General features: G+C 50.2%; 6 protein-coding genes across 6 annotated transcripts; 4 read left to right on the forward strand and 2 right to left on the reverse strand.

Annotated features, from left to right (window-relative positions):
- Nucleotides 1–586: 586 nt before the first annotated feature.
- On the forward strand, nucleotides 587–1,189 carry A1O9_09293 (uncharacterized protein; the record flags this gene model as incomplete). Its single annotated transcript, XM_013401987.1, has 1 exon — nucleotides 587–1,189. The coding sequence occupies one exon, from the start codon at nucleotides 587–589 to the stop codon at nucleotides 1,187–1,189; it is 603 nt and encodes a 200-aa protein (XP_013257441.1).
- A 2,531-nt stretch (nucleotides 1,190–3,720) lies between these two features.
- On the forward strand, nucleotides 3,721–4,167 carry A1O9_09295 (uncharacterized protein; the record flags this gene model as incomplete). Its single annotated transcript, XM_013401988.1, has 1 exon — nucleotides 3,721–4,167. One exon carries the CDS (start codon nucleotides 3,721–3,723, stop codon nucleotides 4,165–4,167), a length of 447 nt encoding a protein of 148 aa, XP_013257442.1.
- Nucleotides 4,168–4,973: 806 nt separating this feature from the next.
- A1O9_09296 (uncharacterized protein) lies at nucleotides 4,974–5,162 on the forward strand (the record flags this gene model as incomplete). The annotated part of the gene is made up of 1 exon (XM_013401989.1): nucleotides 4,974–5,162. The coding sequence occupies one exon, from the start codon at nucleotides 4,974–4,976 to the stop codon at nucleotides 5,160–5,162; it is 189 nt and encodes a 62-aa protein (XP_013257443.1).
- Nucleotides 5,163–6,685: 1,523 nt separating this feature from the next.
- A1O9_09297 (uncharacterized protein) lies at nucleotides 6,686–8,854 on the forward strand (the record flags this gene model as incomplete). The annotated part of the gene is made up of 3 exons (XM_013401990.1): nucleotides 6,686–7,350; nucleotides 7,403–7,503; nucleotides 7,569–8,854. The coding sequence occupies 3 exons, from the start codon at nucleotides 6,686–6,688 to the stop codon at nucleotides 8,852–8,854; spliced, it is 2,052 nt and encodes a 683-aa protein (XP_013257444.1).
- A 1,068-nt stretch (nucleotides 8,855–9,922) lies between these two features.
- On the reverse strand, nucleotides 9,923–13,226 carry A1O9_09298 (STE/STE20 protein kinase; the record flags this gene model as incomplete). The annotated part of the gene is made up of 5 exons (XM_013401991.1): nucleotides 9,923–12,070; nucleotides 12,201–12,361; nucleotides 12,438–12,552; nucleotides 12,735–12,978; nucleotides 13,045–13,226. The coding sequence occupies 5 exons, from the start codon at nucleotides 13,224–13,226 to the stop codon at nucleotides 9,923–9,925; spliced, it is 2,850 nt and encodes a 949-aa protein (XP_013257445.1).
- A 2,109-nt stretch (nucleotides 13,227–15,335) lies between these two features.
- A1O9_09299 (adenosinetriphosphatase) lies at nucleotides 15,336–18,366 on the reverse strand (the record flags this gene model as incomplete). The annotated part of the gene is made up of 2 exons (XM_013401992.1): nucleotides 15,336–17,155; nucleotides 17,214–18,366. The coding sequence occupies 2 exons, from the start codon at nucleotides 18,364–18,366 to the stop codon at nucleotides 15,336–15,338; spliced, it is 2,973 nt and encodes a 990-aa protein (XP_013257446.1).
- Nucleotides 18,367–18,456: the final 90 nt, after the last annotated feature.

An 18,456-nucleotide genomic window follows, 5' to 3' on the forward strand; every position in this document is an offset into this window, starting at 1 on the left:
GTTCTTGAAAAGCATGTGGGCCACTGAGAGTCAATTTCCTTAGCCACCCTCGCCCCCCACGAAAGCCTATCCATGGATGGGAAGGGCTGGTGGATGCTGGTCACACGCTGCTGGACGCCCGCTGGTGGGATGTGCTGTGCTGCTGAGTCAGTTTATCCGTTGCCAAGACACAACCGCCCTACAGCGAGGGGCCAAGAGACAATCTAATTAGCATTTGAATTCCCAGCTAGCGACGGCTCAATTATATCCGGCAACTTAGCCGAGATTGTCTTGGCCTCAGGCTTGATCTGAGCCTTGCTCCCTCCCTTCTACAGTACTCTGTACCTCACAGTCCGACCCCTCAACCTTGCCACCAGCCTGCACCGCCGCCACCACCACCACCACCACCACCACCACCACTCTGCATCCCCGAAAACACCATAGGTTAGGACTCGGTTTCCTCTGCATTGTCGCTTTGCGCCACGACCTTGTTTCTCCCCTTACCCAACATCCTTCTCCAAGGCACCTGTCGCAAATCCGCATCAAGCCTTCAACTGCATCACTTCCGCGATTTGGCCCTCCCCAATATCGTGCCCTGTATCCCGTAATGGAAGACGGAAAGAATGCAAACCCACTCATCCTCAACCCATCTGATCTCCCAACACGGAGACGCCGGCCATCAACAAAAGAAGACCATCTCCATGGCAGCGCAACTTTCACCTATCCCGCTCCTGCTTTCACCAATGATCCATTTATGCGATCCTCCAGCCCCTCTTCGCTGGAAGACAGTGACCGCGATGCGGAAGATGAACCGATCGATACCCAGGAGATCTATGACCTAGTTGCCACAATGTCAGATCCAGAGCATCCCATCACTCTAGGTTCTTTGGCTGTCGTCTCCCTGCCAGATATCTCGATTAAACCCACAATACCCAATCGACCCAACTCAATCCTCCAGACGGTAACGGTTTTGATTACCCCAACCATTCAGCATTGCAGTTTGGCCACGGTCATCGGTCTTGGGGTCAGGGTCAGATTGGAAGAATCGCTACCGCCACGGTACCGGGTGGACGTTCGAATAAAAGAAGGAACACACTCCACCGCCGATGAGGTGAACAAACAGCTGGCTGATAAGGAAAGAGTCGCTGCTGCGTTATGGAACCCAACCCTCCAGAGTTTCATCAAGAAGATGTTGGAAACCTGCGAGTGATCAAAAACTAGATTGTTAACAACCACCCGAAGGAACGCAAGCTGGTACGCTCAGTTGGCTCTGCCCTGGTAAGCTGCTCGATGCTTCAGGTATTCACCCGCAGAAGATCATCTCAAGATCATCCACCATGCCCCCATGTCATTCCTCGATACTCCGAAACCATCTTTATCTCCGAAACCATCAACCGTACCAGTAAAGAACAATCAGGCCTCGCGTCCCATTCCCAGAGACAAAAACAGGGATATCCTCTAAAAGCAATGAATGGGTCAAAAGGCCTAGGATGGCAAGGCCGCGCATGAATGGCAAAAATTGAAAACACCCAAAACGAAAGAAAAGCCCACGGTGGGGGTCGAACCCACAGCCTTCAGATCGGCCTTTGATAAGAGTCTGACGCTCTATCCAATTGAGCTACGCAGGCGCCTTCTAAAATCCATTATGTTTTTTGGACTGAATTGTGGGCGCATCTTACGGTACTTGAATTTTTATGGGTTCCGCTCTGCCAGGGAGGGAAAAAATTAGGGGCAAGGCTACCAGATGCAGCCTAGGTGACGCTATTTAGTATGCCAAGCCTCCCACGTTGGATCCCTGGCTGCCGGCTCGTTCCCACACCTGGCATCCACTGAATTCTCTTCTGCTTCAGAGTCGAGATTCAAGAGTCAAGAGTCCAGACAAGGACAAGCGCACCATACCGTTGATACATGGCTGTTCGATATTATCGTTGATGATGGCATCATGCCTCTCTGGAAGAACAGGTACTGGATTTCGCTCTGCCTTCAGAGCCGAGAGTCCACAGTCAAGACAGAGTCGAAGACACATTATGCCGTGCCATGCCGTCGTACAGGACCGCTCGGCATATTGTTATTGATATCGGTGGCTTCGTCTCTCCACATATTCCGTCGACGTAACGGGTCATAAATATCGAGCAACTATCTAGCTAACCTAACCTAAATATAAGAAATTGTCAAATCCAAATACAATCCTATATCTTGGCAAACACCTTCCACAGCCTTCCTGCATTTCTTCCTTCCTCCTTTCTTCGCTGCACATTATGTTTCAAACATTCACCCAAGAGAACCAGTACCAACTTCCCCCTCTTCTCGCCACCCAATCACCTCCATCAGTCTGCCCCTTGTTCGAGAAGAAGTTGCCGGATCGGTTCCTCTCGAACGCAGCAGACACAGTTCAATGTGCGGCAAAATTGAGCGAGGTAAATGTCCCCATTGTCTTGGTGATACTTAATGCTATATTTGACATGGTTACAGTTTGTAGACTTGGTCTTGTTCACTCACCATTGGACCTCATTACCGATTCCAGTGCTAATATCACTCCACAGTCCGCTGTAGAGAATCAATTTGCAACTGTTTCATCGGAGTTTGCCCTAGCTGCGGCCTAGAAGTCATAGGATATTGCTCCTGCACTCGTTCGTGGACACAGCGTTAGCGAATACTCTGCACTCTGTGGGGCCGGTTTCTTGTCCATCGCCAACATGTTATACCTCGTCGGACAGCGGGCACGTCTCGTTGAATAGAACTGTACTAGCGATGCTTATCAAATGCTATCCGCGACGCTTGGGATGGTGGAAATCCGCAACTAGTTACCAGAATAGTTGGAGATGTTCTGTATCAATACGCCAATAGCTTCTGTTGTCAGCGGGAAAGCTAATGCTGTCGTGGCCTTCCCAGGTGAAATGGAGTAAAACGGCTTCAGGACAGACGGACAGACCTACTCAAGAATGCTTCCGGCGTTTATTCCCGTCCCATGGATCCAAGTCTGCAGCAATTCAATGCTCTCGCTGAGGATGTTGTTTTTAGCAAAGCTTCAGTCCCAGTCGCCTCGACTTTGGATGATACGATTGTAAGGATCGTGGATTCTTCTCGCCAACTTATCGGGCTGATCAAATGCGCAAGCCTGTCAACTTTGTTGGCGCACTCAAGTCTGCTCAAGAGAGCGAATGTACCAACGATCAAACATTCTACTTGGAGCTTGGTCCGAGCCTAGCATGCCTCGGACTAGCCGCTGCCTCCATTGATGTCCCTGCGACACGTCAGACGATCTCATCGAGACAACGTGAGTACGACTCAAAAGCCACTGCTACTGCCATGCCCATAGTATATCTGGCAGGACTGTCTATCAACTAAGCGGCCATCTATGGTGAGCATATCGATACCCTCAACATCCTGCCCCTGCCAAATGTACTCGTTTGAAGTCATGAAATACTGGACGCCTTACAGAACATCGGAGCCTGCACACATATCTCATAGTGGTTATCACTCCAATGAAGGCCATTACGAGCCAAAATTGATGGGCTTCCCAACTACAACCGTCTAACGCATTGAGACAGAGGAACACTCGCGATCAAAAATTTGTGTTGTACTTGCATCGATATTAGCAGAACAACCTGATGGCTGTAATGCAATGCCCATGTTGAAGGCGGAAAAGCTATTCATCCTAGCAGTATCCTTGCGAACATGGCTTGCGCCGCAGTGAGATAGGTATACTAGCGTATCCATTCAAGGAAACCTCTGGGAGTGATGTCTTTGGAAGGCCTTGACATCTCTCATCCTGTCACTGTCTCAGGAAAACATTTTCACCAGGTTGTTCGGGTTCCAGCGGTAGCCTCAAGTTCTTTTGATTGGACTGTCCAAATTTCTGGCAATTCAAAGGACCATCTCAATCAGGCTCTGTCTGCTATCGCCAAGGAGACAGGGCACTCGATCGGGAACATGAAAGACAAGACGGTTTTGGAGGACATGGGTGTTGACTCTGTGATGAGCGTTGCAACACTTGATGCAACAATCGAGACTATTAAGAAGAAGAGCAGCAGCAGCATCACGCTGCCAGCGACCGTTTTCAGCGTTCATCCTACAGCAGGCGCGATGAGGACAGCGCTTGATGATATGGTCGAGTTTGAAGCCCCTAAGTCGTCGCAAATTGTAAGACTTGACGATAGGCATAGCCGCCATCAGCAAAGATCGTAACCATTAGCGAACCACCTGCGGAGGTTCCAGCATTCCCAAGCTAGAGAATAGAGCCAGTAACTGCCTCAGAATCCTCCCGTGGTACAGTCACAAAATTACCTGCACCGAGTATCACTCATGAGAGCGTGATTGCACAACTTCTAAAACAAGAATCAACACCTGTACAGCTGAAGAAATAATACTCAAGAAATGTCTTTTCGCTTCAAGGCCAAGCATTGTCTAGCAAGACACCATTGTTTTTTCTCCTAGATAGGGCTAGAAGCAACGCAGCGTACATACATCTACCATTCTTCTCCAGCAGCCTACCAGTATATGCTCTTGAGTCTCCATTTCTGCATTGCCCATTGGAGTACTCAATATCCGTCGATGAGATTGCATTGCTGTTCATCGAAGCTATCCGGAAGTCCAAGCCGAAAGGGCCATCCTTCACGGGAGGTTGGTCCGCAGGTTCGGTATATGCCTACGAGGCTTCACGCATCCGGCTCTGGAGGCAGGTGAGACTATTTCGTGTCTCATACTTCTGAACCTGCGCATCCCACAACCTATGCCAGATGGCATGGAGTTGACAATGGAGATTTTTGCACAAGTCGGACTCTTCACAGGCATTCAGTGAGTGGGTAGAGCTATTGCCCCAATTCGAGAAGCTCAGACAACATCTCTTCAGCACAGTCAAGCAACTGATGGCGTTCAGGGCACTGCCAATGCCACAAGGTAAGTGATCTCTGAAGGCGGTCATCATTTGGGCAAGAAAGAGAATGATTGATGTAATCAAGCATCAAGGTTTAGATACGGAATGGGCATCAAACATGGATCAGGAGCTGGAAGGAAACGTGATGGAGGATGAGAGCATGAGATTGGCAGCTTGGTTCTATGGCAGGAGAACGGAGTTCGGCCCAAACGGCTGGGACGAGTTGCTGGGTGAAGTTGATACCCACGTGGTCGAAGGCGCCGATCTTTTCCGTCTAGCCTCTCCACCATGTTGTCAAACCCACTGACTGGCAACTTCGTGCATGAGGCTGTAGCGGCGTTCACGGCAGTGCTTCGGGGACAGAAGCTGGCTGATGTCCAGCTAGGTTATGGGGGTGCCAGATGTGGCATGCTCACAGTATTTTGGTGGTGCGCATATTTATTCCGAGGGTTACCGTGGACTAATGGAGGAATTGATGTGTAGACTCAACATCCATTTGAACAGTCAGCATGACACAAGGCTTTGTATTTATGTTAATAGGATGGCAAGTGAATCAATACTCCTCAGAATAAAGCGTGTTGTGAGGTTCTACGAAAAAAGAATGTACGAGTAAGTCTGTCACGTGACTCTGGAACCTTGGCGCGCGTCATCTCGGCGCGTTAACATTTTAATAGGCGATCCAGCAGAGACGTTGAATTATAGCCAATAAACTGTGCACGTGGGTGGGTCTGAAGATTCTTTTTCAATGTTTAGATCCACCGCCACCCCTTATGCCCGTTTTCGGACTCTGCCTTCCTCCCAGGTTGCTCAACTTGCCACCAACCACAGTAATCCACCATCTCTTAGCGATGCAGCTTAACATAAATCAAGCAACGAAAAGCTCGATCGGCCGCTTGAGGCCGGCTACAACGCAGAGGACTTTTGAGTTGAGCGGAGCGGTGGAGTTGCGCATTCTCGCCTTCTCCTTCCTCATCCCACTCCCTCGTACCGCGAGGAAGCATCCCACATAAACAGAGTGCCAGTGGTAGGTGGTAAAGTCTACGTTACAGTGCTCGCCCTGGTTTTTTGCCGCTATCCGTGTGATTTTCAATTTTCTACCCCTCGGTCCATTACTTTCGTTACTCTTCCTACAAAATATCAAGGCCCAGGGTCAGTCCCAACTCTAGCTTTTCAAGACCTGCGAGCTGAACTCGGTTCCTGTATCTTTCAGAGCCTGGGGTGTGCAAGCCTCGTTTGAATCCATCACTATCTCGTCTTTCACGTTAGTACAGCTCAGGATCGCTCAAGCTGAATTCCTCTCAGCCTCTTGGCTCATTTATGGTCTAAGGTCGGCAAAGAAGATCTCACGAGGCCTCGTCATCTCATCATCTTGCAGTCAATCTGCAATACTTGTCAAGCATCCACCAGGATCAGATACCAATAGCCAAGGCACGCTGCCGCCTCGCCAGCCGTCTTCAAAGTCGCTCGGTAACCAATCATACGCCGCGCTTCGGTCTCGTGCCTCGACTCAAGCATTAAGCTGGCATTGCTTACTCTGCAGCCTCAGTTCGCTTGGACGTCTGAATCGGGAATTGTCACATCGGTGGCTTTTGCCCCATCCGTGGTTTCCGGCCAACAAGCCTTTTTATGCTCATTCAAGCTTGTCGCTCGATCGCTCGGCATTCATCTTCATTCTCGAGCATTAGGCTTGGCAGCCAACCCTCGTACATCCCAGGTGCTGGTTTTCCTTCTTAAACGGGTGTGTTCCTTCGACTCATCCTAGAAGCACCGACCTCTTTCCCGTCAAACCCAGAGCTTGCCTTTCCCACAATACTTCACTAGCTTCTACCAATGACTTCAGAAGGCCCAGTGATCGACTACGGTCCGAATGCTCCGCACGGACCTGATGTTACCGGACATCATGCCCCATTAGAAGATCCCATGTTCGACATGAACCAGGATGAAGAGCATATGTTCCGTACCATTCTGAAGCCTGACGACAGTTTCGACGAGAATGGAGTGTACTGGGCAGATTTACCCATTATCCAGCGGATCAAGTTCGTCAACAAAGTCAACAACGAGGAGGCCAGGAAAGAAGCCCGAGCAACCTGGGAAATGTTCAAAAAAGATCCATTATCCCCTGTTGGCTACTACTTCCGAAACATGGTCCTTCCAGGCGCTGGCCTCGGTCTTGAAGGTTACGTTCTGTTCTCAATTGGCAATTTGAAGCCTCTCTTCCAAAAAGGGTTTCCAGAATGCTGGAGCACTCATCAAATCTGTAACCCGACTTGGCTCAGCGCCGTTGAGTACCTGGAAATCTGTGGTATCATTGTCGGTCAAATTCTCGTCGGTATCATCGGTGACTGGGTTGGTCGTCGCTGGGGTTTAATCCAAGATGCCACGATCATGTTCATCGGCCTTATCATGCTTGTCGCTTCATGGGGAGTCACCCAGAATGGTTGGGTGATCTGTTATACCTGGTCACTGTTCTTCTATGGCATTGGAGTGGGCGGAGAGTAAGTGAAACCTAATGAAAGGTAGATGATTTATGCGACTGACCTTGTACAGATATCCAATGACAGCCACATCTGGTATGGAGAATGCTGTTGGATCTGGAAAGGTCTCCACCAGAGACGACCGGCTACATCGAGGTCGCAAGGTCACCGGCGGTGAGTGCTATCCCATGCAGTAGCTTTCAGCCTTCAAGGAACGTCCACCCTGACTATCCATGTAGCTTTCTTGATGCAAGGCTGGGGACAATTCTTCAATCAGGTTCTGCTCATCTTACTACTGTTGATCTTCCACCATGGCAGCGGAAACGCACCGTACTCCCAAGTTGCGGTTCAATACACATACCGTGTTTCCTTCGCCATTCCTGCTGTTGGAACGTTGTGGTTAGTCTACTACCGTACATTCAAGGTCAAGTCCGGAGCCAACAAGCAATTGCGCATCGCCAAAAAGAAATCTGCCGTCACCGGGTACGACACAGAATCTCTGAAGATTACAGTCCGACATTTCGGTGGCCGGCTTCTCGCAACTGCGGGTACGTGGTACATGAATGACGTCTTCTTCTACGGCAACAAATTGTTCCAAAGCGAATTCATCAAAGTCATCATGCCCCACAGCACGTCCATCATGCCTGGCTGGCTCTACAACTTGATCAACGTCGGAGTCTCGCTCTGCGGCTACTACTTGGCCAGCTTCCTCATCGACAACAAGCTCTATGGCCGCAAGCATATGCAAAGCATCGGATTCTTGATGGACTTCATCCTTTTCATTGTTCCAGCATTCAACTTTGAATACTACACCTCTGTCGATCACATCAAGGCCTTCCAAGCGATGTACTTCCTGTCATCTTTCTTTAATCAGTTCGGTCCCAACTCTGTCACATTCATTGCAGCGGCAGAGGTGTACCCGACCGCGGTGCGTGCCACTGCCCACGGCTTCTCCGCGGCCGTCGGCAAGCTGGGCGCCCTTACAGCCTCGGTACTATACAACTACATTGATACTCCTACCAAATTCCACGTCGTTCCCTGGTTCGGTCTTGCAGGCTTGGTCCTGAACGTCGTCTTCATGCCCGACACAACCGGCCTCGACCTGAAAGAGCAAGAACGTCGATGGGCGTTCATCCGCTCTGGCCGCGAGCAAGACTACCACGGGATCGCGATCCACCCCAAGCACTTGAGCTTGTGGGAGCGCATCCGGGGCGTCGGCAAACACTACGACGCAGACCTCGACTACAAGCAGCGCATCGACGAGATGAGAAAAGAATGGGAGCTCCGCATGCAAGAAAAGGTGGACGAAAAGGCAGGGCGCCTCAACGAGGAAGACTTCGACGATGAAGAGTTTCACGCTCATCTACAGTCTTACTTCCAACGATCGACCAGGAGAGGCACCTTCCAAGGGCCCTTCCGACACAACGGAGGCCCCCACCGAGACGAAAACCTGCTGACTGAGAAAATCCCCCCCGCTGAAGACAGCGACGGAACTCTAGAGAACGGGGTCAGCGGCGACCGCTAGAAGGCTAGATGGCACAGCGGTCAACGCACGATCCGGGACTACAATTTTCAGGATTAACAGAGAGAGCGAGCAAAAGAGCAGATATGAATGGACGGTGGGAGCTGCTTGCTTGCTTGCTTGCTTGCTTGCTTGCTTGCTTGCTCCATTGCTCCAGCGCAAATTGACATGAAATGAACTAACTACGAGCCAATGGAGAAGAAGAAAGAAAAAACTATTCATTACTCCCACCGGTGCGGAAAGTTGTGCCAGTATGTACGTACCTGCAGGACATTGTGCTCCGGAAGAAAGAATAGAAACTTCAGTCCGGTCGCTGCCTTCCTTTCCTTTCCCTCTTCCCCCCACCCCTCCCCATCGAGTTCTCAATGCAGGACTTGACACGGCAACGCCCCGTTGTCAATTGTTTTAGCATCGGGTAAGCCCTGGACAGTGATAATGATAGGCCGATCCTACGGTCCTAACTATTATTAAATCTGCAAGAAAGGCGAAAGCCAAAGCCAAAGCCAAAGCCCATGCCATGCACGCCATGGGTCTTTGGTCGTCGTGAGCACAAGACTTGGAGATCCCAGCCCATCATAATATACTATTTTATACTCACTTGCTGTGGACGCCTTAGTGCAACCGACCAGGATGGGTCATCAGCAGTCGTTGTGAAGCCCACCTGCCGCAATCAATCGGCATCGGCATCGGCATCGGCCTCCTACTCGAACTTTCACAGTGTAGCTTGCCTCAAACAGGAGGAAAGAACGCTCGATGCATCCATCCTTCGCTTCTGATAAAACGTATCAACTTACCGCGCATACGAACTCCGTGGCACGCAGGCAGCGCGGCAGGACGGGCAAAGGTCAGGATAAATCAAATTCTGGGACCATGGAGTGCACTGCGCGTAAGAGCAAGAGCTCGTTACTATACGGGCACCATTAAACCAGCACAGCAACAAGCAAAAGCAGGGAGAAGTGCATTTCATGTTTTAGCACCGGATTCTCATTGTCTACGAACTTTTTTAATTTTTGTCGCCGCGGCGACCGCCCACCGCCGACCACCACCACCCACCGCCCGAACAACCCCCTCTTACTCATGCTCCTCATCCTCCCACTCATCACTCTCCCTCTCTCTCCTCCAGCCTCTCTCCAACCCACCGACCACGCCCCTCGCCGCGTTGAGAGTCCCCTGCATCTCCTCCAGCATGCGGGTGAGTTCCGCCTCAATGACGTCGGTGCTCGCGCCGTCAGAGAGTACCGCCATGCTTGGAGGAGCTGCGCTGGGGACCTCAACGACAGGTCGGTGCACGGTGGTGCCCGTGGTTGGAAGGGCTTGTCCAGAGGAGGAGGGAGAGGCGAGGATGGTGGAGGATGTTCTTGCGTGACTGCTCGCACCGCCAGCACCTCTTCCAGGTCGGTTGACCATTGACGTATTGATTGATTGGCCTGGAAAGCCTTCTTCGCCGATTCTTGCTGGCCGACCCATTGGGTATGGACTCGGGCCAGACCCAGTGAGAGGGTTTGCTGTTGACAGGGAGCTGTACGCCATCCCCGTGGTCTCTCCGAGCATCGTTCGTCCTCTGCCGCTGTAGAAAGCGCTCATTCCTGCTCCAACGTCCTCTTCCAGTGTTGCTGGGCCTGGGTAGTCGTCATCCTCACGCTCGAGACCAAATGGATCAACGTCCGTGGATGACGTAGATATGTCTGAATAAGCCTCACTTAATGCTGTTGACGGGCGAGGGATGTCTTGTTCTTCGATATGTGCGAAATCATCCATGGTTACTGGCATAGTCATCTGCCGTGTAAGAGGCGAAGGTCTAGTTGGTGTCGGACGAGATGCTTGTAGCGGTCGCTGTCTGGTCATGGGCGGAGAAGAATCGATGACTGTAGTACTGCTTGGGGCAGAAGGCTTTTCATCCTGGTCATCATCTGTGACACTTACCTCAGCCATGGCGTTAGAAAATGACCACTCCATGGTTGCATGTTTTCTCGCTTTTTGTTCAAACTGGGTCGTTTCTGTTGCGCCAGACGGTTCTCCAGACGGTTCATCGAGTTGAACGGGAGATGGTTCAGGGGCATTGATTTGTGGTACAGTAGTCACGGATGCTTCTGACATGGCACTGGCAAATGACCAATCCATAGTTGCATGACCAGGGCGGGATGAAGTAATTTCCGCCGGCTCCTGTAGCTCTGGTGCTTTGGTTCTGTTCTTAACAGTCCAGTCTTCTTGAGACATAGCAAAGTCATGCGAAACCGTATTTCTGGGGACTGCTTCAGCTGATGAGGTGCGTCTCGCAGTGAGTGATTGATTTTGGGGATCTCTAGGTCCTTTGGAATTCGCTCTTTTGTCGCGCAGGGTTGAAGCATCAGCGAGCCTGATGGTTTCTCCTCTTCTTGGGGTCGCAGGGTATGAGGTTTGGATCTTTTCATCTGTTCTTGGTGCAGCAACTGCAGCATAATCTGCTTCGTCAAAGTCCCCAAGATCAATGACATTTGATGCGATGGAGCTTGGTCGATCTTCCGCCATGGCTCGGAAAGGCAAGTCTGAAATACGACGCTGTTCTGGAATTGGGATGAAGTCAGTCTTGGTTTTGTACTCGTACGCAGGTTTGGACTGATCAAAAAGATTTGAAAGATCCGCTCCACGCTTGACTCGAGCTTCGAAATTAGCAAGTTGTGCCTGCGTCATTTGAGGCGAGTGGCCTGAAGGATTGATGGTTCCCTTTGGTGTTGCTTCTCCCTCCATAGTGTCGCTTGGTGATATGACCGAGAAGTCAGGGATTTCGAGAATGGCAGAAACGCGTCTCTCAAAGTCTTGAGTGATGCCAAAATTCCATTCGTCAACATCGTCAATGTTGTTATCTGGATCTTCCGTTGCTGCCGCGGCGGCACCGCCAGGCATGAAAAGGGAAACACGTTGACCACCTCCAAAGAGCCAGGCGTAGTAAATCTGGACAAGCTCGCTGAGACTGTTTGTGGGATGAGTGTCGTCGGTTTCCCGGAGGAAGTTATGTTCCAAGATATCTTTCATAGATGGTCTTGTAGCGACATCTGGGCTGAGGGCGTATGAGACTAGAGCACGTAATCCGTCGCTGAAACTGTCTTTCTCTGGGAGTGTAAGCGGTTGTTTCAGACGTCTCATTCGCATCTTCAGCTGCTGTCTTTCACGAAGATCACTATTCGGAGGACGTCCAACGGCGCATTCATAGAGAGTGCAGCCGTATTCCCAAACATCAACCTATTAGTGTAGTCAGTATGGTTGTCAGACAAGTTTGCACCTTCAATGAGCAATGAATAGGGATTCAATCGCGTTCCCTGATCTGGATTCGCTTGATCTGTCATTCGCGCTGAATCAAAGAGACACGTACTTCGTCTGAGTATTCTGGATTTTCAGTCCACAATTCGGGTGGCATCCAGTGCAAAGTGCCAATGAACGTCTTCCGTTTGTCTGCTCGAGTATCAAGCACAGTAGCCACACCGAAATCGCAAAGCTGAAGACGGCCTTCTTGGTGGATGAGAACATTTGCAGCTGTATTGAACAAGGAGGTCAACCAATACACCTTCTATGAACATGAGTCTACCACATTGCGTAGAGTAAGACATACCTTTCACATCTCTGTGCATGATTCCGGCTTCATGCAAGCCCTTGAGAGCTTTCGCTAGTTCTCTGGCGACCACAACAATGTACTTTTCAGAGAGGCGATCGCTGGTAGCCCGCATCTATGCAGAGGAAAGTCAGCTTGACACTTTTAAAGAAAGTGAGCGTCAGTGTGAAAGTCACGTGAGGTGATCAGGGGGCAAGCCTTCTCGAAACGGAAATCATAGATCCGTTGCACAAGATCCGTTCATCCATGACTGTGATCACACCCTCACCCTCGGTCTGTTCTCAGGATTGAACCTACCAATGTCTTGACACTGCCACCTGGGCAATGTTCACAAATCAGCCATAACTGACTGTGTACGGCCATTGCTTCGATCATAGGGTTTAAATTTTCGGCACCACTATCTTGAGCTTGTCTCAAGATCCTGATTTCACGGTTGAAATCTTGGATTTGCTCATCTTTTTGTTCCCCATAGGCGTGGAAATCTGCATCATCAATGTCAAGAACCTTTATGGCAACTACCTTGTTGGTAGATACCTGGCGACTATGAATAAAGTCAGCACACACGTCGACAATTATCATGAACAAACGAGGCACCAAAAGGACTCACCCTTTGTACACTCGCCCAAAGCTGCCTTTGCCAATCAGTTCATCAAATCTATAGTCAGGCTCCGATTGCTTGGATCTTGTACACTTTTCGACGACAGCACGTTGCTGATCCTGAGCCAATCTGACAGCTTCACGACGATGCGCAGTCATCGCTGCAGCGGAGTCTGGATGCAACCCTTCCATCGGGAAACTGTACCCTGCCCGGCGCTGCTTGAATCTGTTGAAGGCTGCTTCGAGCGCAACCGGGTGTTTGGGTTCTGGTGGAGATTCGAGGATCTTAAGTGTCTTTTTGCGATGCGCGATAACCTCAAGACCAACTTCGTCTGGGTCGCCAAGAAGCCGAGAATAATCTGGGTCAGATTGCGGTGACTTTGGTAAACCCGGAGATTGTTCGAGAGGAGAATTTGCTTGAACACCAGTATCTTCTTTTGAAAGTAAAGTAAGTGCTCTAGTTTTGCGGATACAAAGTGGAGGTGGAGAAAGTTCTTCCCAAAGAGCCCGCTCTTCCTAAGACTCGAGGCTTTGTGGGAGTTTCGGAGAGTGAATGGGAGCCTTGGAGATTGGTGTCTTTTGTGCTCGGCGAAGAAGCCGAAGAGGTGACCGATCTGGAATTGGCGGAGCACTGTCTCTGAGTGCTTGAAATTTGTTCTTCTGCCACCAATTATCTGCACGTACCCATCGCTTGGGTGCTTCGCTAACAGGAGATTCCGGGCTTTCTTTGGTCAGCTTTGGGGGTGAGACGAGCGAAGACGAGCGTGGCGGGTGGATTAGAGCGCCTGTGCTTGCAGGTGGAACAGGTGACGTCGCAAGACTTGTTACTGGCGAAGAACAGCGCGGCGACAGTGGCGACGTGCGACTACCGTCTCCAGTATGTTGAGGGGAAAAGACTGAAGCAGCGCTCTCACCAGTTTGCGGTGAGGCTTCTGTCTCAGGAGAAGATGATTGAAAGAGATGTTTAAGGGATCGTCCAGAACTTTCTGTGTGGAATGAGGCAGGAGATCCTCGTGGTCCAAGCCGTGTCCTTGATCCAGCCCAGAATGGCGAGGAGCCAAAGCGCGGTCTACGTCGATCAACGAGAGGGCTTGGGGTTGATTTTTGAAGCTCACGAGGTGATGCTGGTGTGTGAGGGTCGGACTGAGGAGATGCTGGCTGATCAGCCTCTTTAACGCTTCCAGTGGGAGATCCTATATATAAAGTTAGTCGATCTCGAGTTCGCCGTTGGTGGAATTTGAAGATCGGTCCCGCATCGGGACATTCCAACACTCAGTCAACGACGACGAGGAGGTCTGCCTTGACGAGGGACAGGATCCTGAAATACTCACTGCGATGGGAAGAGGCAGTCTCCTCAAGGGAGGATTGTGCTTTGTTGGCTGATGACATCTTGAGTTAGTTATTGTTTGAAAGAGGAGAGAAAATGTAACAAGGAATAGAGAAGCTTTATAGGTGGAAGTACTGTGTTGCGAGGTGCGAGTGCATGATGCTGGTGTGAATGGGTGCCAGCCATAACCTACCCTTTTACAACCACTCCAAATTGTATGTCGGCTCGATATCCAGCCTGTTACACTTCACTCAATGGCTCCTTCTGGCCACTCTCTCAGACGGCCTATCGCGGTAGATGTCCCAGTGTTGTTCTGGATCGTCGCTATTACATTACCATTATGGCTGTGTCTAGAGACTGGCAGTATCAATTTGAGCTTGATATCGAGCTGCTCCCTGAAGCCGACGGTCTTTCATACACTCTTGTCTTCCTCGACCTTAACGAGACAGCAGATGGCATATTTCGATAGTGAGGATCTTGATGATATATGCTGCTGTTGACAAATACGAACGTCAAGTTTACAGTCAGAGGATATGACCTGAATGGGGAAAGCACGACGCGAGAAGTTCAAAAAAGGGATGAGGGCTTGGCACGCTAGTTGCAGCCTTGCATATGCACGCTAATCTTCACAGCCTTGCATTGACATCATTCGGAATCTTACTCGTAACTTGTAAGTTGAGCACATGCGTACCATGCTGCGAGGGTCTGGAGGAAAGTATGGTGACTCTATATGGCGTCTACATCATGAACACTGAGTTGAATATCGTGGACGCATCAGCATCATGCATTCTTGCAATATATCTGGCGATTTTGCGTCACTGTTGCCACCCAAAAGATATATCCATCATAGCCGAAATTCTCTAGTAAGCTTTTTCAACCTATGCCATCTCAATTTTGTACAATGACAGAGAAGGATAGACTCGCATTTTGACAATTCTTTCAAGTCGAAATCCTAGGCCTTGCAGAATGGTATTCTAGAATCCCATCCTTCGCCTTGGTATCACGGGCTTCTTGACTACCCCGTTACTTCCACTCTTCTTGATCATCACTCCACTGCTTTTAGGCCTTCCTGCCAAAAGCTTTTCTTTTTCTTCCTCTTCTTTCTGTCGTCTCTCATCCTTGGCACGCTCTTCGGCCATGTGCGTTTCAATTTCCATTTTTCGATTGAACTCACTCTCAATGATACGTTTGTCTTTGCTGCTGTACTCCTTTGATTTTAAGCTGTAGAAGACCCCACCCAGATCGGCTAGCCAATGAGGGTCAACCGCCGTCACACAGCTCATATATTCCTTACTCGTGAGAATGAGTTCGTGGTACACAACATAATCGGGTGGATCGCCCAGGCCATACAAAGCAGAGGTTGGATGAAGCTGGACAGTAACGCTGCTACGCAGGTTGATGTACTCTCCTATTCCTCTGCGTCGAGCGGCTTGGTGATAGTAGCCTGAGCATATGCACTTTCGAATTACATCCCAATCGGTACCGCAAGAGATAAGCTGCAGCTTTTGTTGTCCCATAATGTCATGGAGCTGCTCCCTGATTTCTTTTGCGCGGCGAAGTGCTTTAGGATGGAGAAAGTGTCGAATACACCATGCATCACTGTAGCCATTGACTTTCCATTGACTGTACACATGCAGCAGGGTCAAATGATCTGATTCGTGAACAAAGAACTTTTCTCTTGCTGCATCAGACTCCTCCTGCCGTTCCTTTGGTCTGTAAAAGACGGATGGGACAGATAGCATACTGACAATTGTCAAAATCTCTTCGCTACATTCATACTCTGTGGATGAAGTGATAAGCATCTTTGCCAGGGATGGGTCCATTGGAAAGGAAGTCATTGTGAGACCAATGGTTGTCAACTCCCCCACATGATCAAGGGCACCTAGTGCCCAAAGATCAAACAAGGATGTTGTAATTGTATCTTGAGGAGGAGGATCCATGAAGTCGAAATCTAGTAAGTTCTTGACTCCCAAAGATTTGAGCAGCAGCACGGTGTTGGCTAAATTGGTCCGCTGTATCTCAGGTATTGTTTGAACATAGAATTCATTCTTGAATGCCTGTTCCGTGTATAGGTGAAAAGCTTTACCAGGCCCTGTACGGCCAGCGCGGCCAGCCCTTTGTGAAGCATTTGCCTGCGATATCGGAGTGATTTGTAAGGTGTCCATACCCATTCGAGGATTATAAACTTTCAACTTTGAAAAGCCAGCGTCAACCACATACATGATGCCGTCGACAGTCAGTGAGGTTTCGGCAATGTTGGTGGCAACAATTACTTTCCGCACGGCTGGAGGTGCAGGATCAAAAATCTTGGCCTGCAGATCTGCTGGCATCTGTGAATAGATAGGAAGGACGAGAAGTTTCGGAGGGTTGACCAGTAGCCGAAGCCGCTCCTCAATTAGTTCACAGGTCACCTCGATATCCTCTTGGCCGGTCATGAAGACAAGAATGTCTCCGGCGGCTTGTGAAACGTGAATAGCCAAGACCTGCTTCACGGCACTGTCGACATAGTCCTCGCAAGGAGAACGAGAATACTGAATATCAACAGGGAATGTACGACCTGGAATGATGAATTCTGGTGCTCCTCCGTAAAAGCGGGAAAAGCGGTCTGAATTCATTGTGGCTGAAGTGACGATCAATTTAAGATCTCTGCGACGAGCAATGACCTTTTTGATGAGACCCATTAGAACATCAGTATTGAGGGCACGTTCGTGAGCTTCGTCCATAATGATGCAAGAGTATCTGTCTAAGTCCCGCTGCGTCAAGGATTCTCTAAGAAGCACGCCATCGGTCATGTCTAGGCAAAGGTTAGGAAGAGTTCAGAAGGCAAAAGGGATATTCAAGGGCTCGCTCACATTTGATGGATGTCTCCTCACTCGTACAATCTTCAAATCGGATAGCGTAACCAACAAGTCCACCCAGTTCCACATCCATTTCCTCGCTGACTCGCTTGGCGACGCTCATTGCTGCCACTCTGCGAGGCTGTGTGCAGCCGATCAATCCACGCTGAGCATATCCTTCTTCGTACAGGAACTGAGTGAGCTGGGTGGTCTTTCCCGAGCCAGTCTGGCCAACCACTATGATGACTTGGTTGTCTCGAATGACACGCATGAGCTCCTCTCTGACCGCAAAGGCAGGAAGATATTCTCTCTGCTCTTTCAATGTCTTGCTCTTGCTGAATGCTGAACTGCCAGCATTTTTCTTGAGATGTGTGGCAAACTTGCTTTTCCCGGTTTGCTCATCAGGCACAGCTGCAGCGCTATCCCCTTCGTCATCCTTGACCCCCATGATATTCCCAAGCGTCGTGCCGGCAGCATTGGTGGCTTCTTGGGCCTGCTTTTGCCTCTCTTTCTGCTGCCTTTTCTCACGAACCACCTTACTACCCTTCCGACTGAAGACTGCCATGTCGCTCTGGGAGTCGCGAACTGCGGGAACGGGGTCCAACTGCTTTGTAAAGATTGTCTTCCCGTCAAGGAATGGAGGTTTGAGGTCGTGCACCAGGAGATGGACTCGCACAGCGTCATCGTCGTCGAAAACGTGGGCCTGGTCTTTCCTCTGAGCAACACCAGACGTGAGCATGCGGTTTGCTTCCCAGGCATCGACCTCTTTCTGCTTCTGTGCTGCTTTGGCGGTCATGCGCTTTCCCAGTTTCTTATCGGCCAGGATCTTCTCCCGCTGCTGATCGATATAGGCGAGCTCTGCGCCGCCAAAGGGGTTGTGGCTATCATCTCCGAAAGTGTGGCCAAACTCATCACCTGCGTACCAGTCCCGGTCCAGGGCGTTTGTGTCTTCCTTGTTGTAGAACGGTTCGGGTCCATCAAACTCCTGTTGACGAGGCCGCGGGGCCGAGTCACTTTTGCGACTTCTGTCCGAAGACTTAGGCAGGCGAGGTTTGGAGGGGTGCTGTACTTTGAGGGAGGGAGCGAGATCGTCAGCGTAATCTGCATGATCAGAGGGACGGAAGCTGCCCTCAAGCCTGCGCCGCTTTGGACTGTGGGTGCGATCCATTTCGGAATCGAACGTAGCTCTCAGGGAGCGGGATGGGCATCTAGATGGCATACATTGGGAGCAATGGTGCACTGAAGACGAATAGGTTTG

This window comes from Exophiala aquamarina, assembly GCF_000709125.1.
Source record: "Exophiala aquamarina CBS 119918 chromosome Unknown aczIA-supercont1.9, whole genome shotgun sequence".
Classification (NCBI taxonomy): Eukaryota; Fungi; Ascomycota; class Eurotiomycetes; order Chaetothyriales; family Herpotrichiellaceae; genus Exophiala; species Exophiala aquamarina.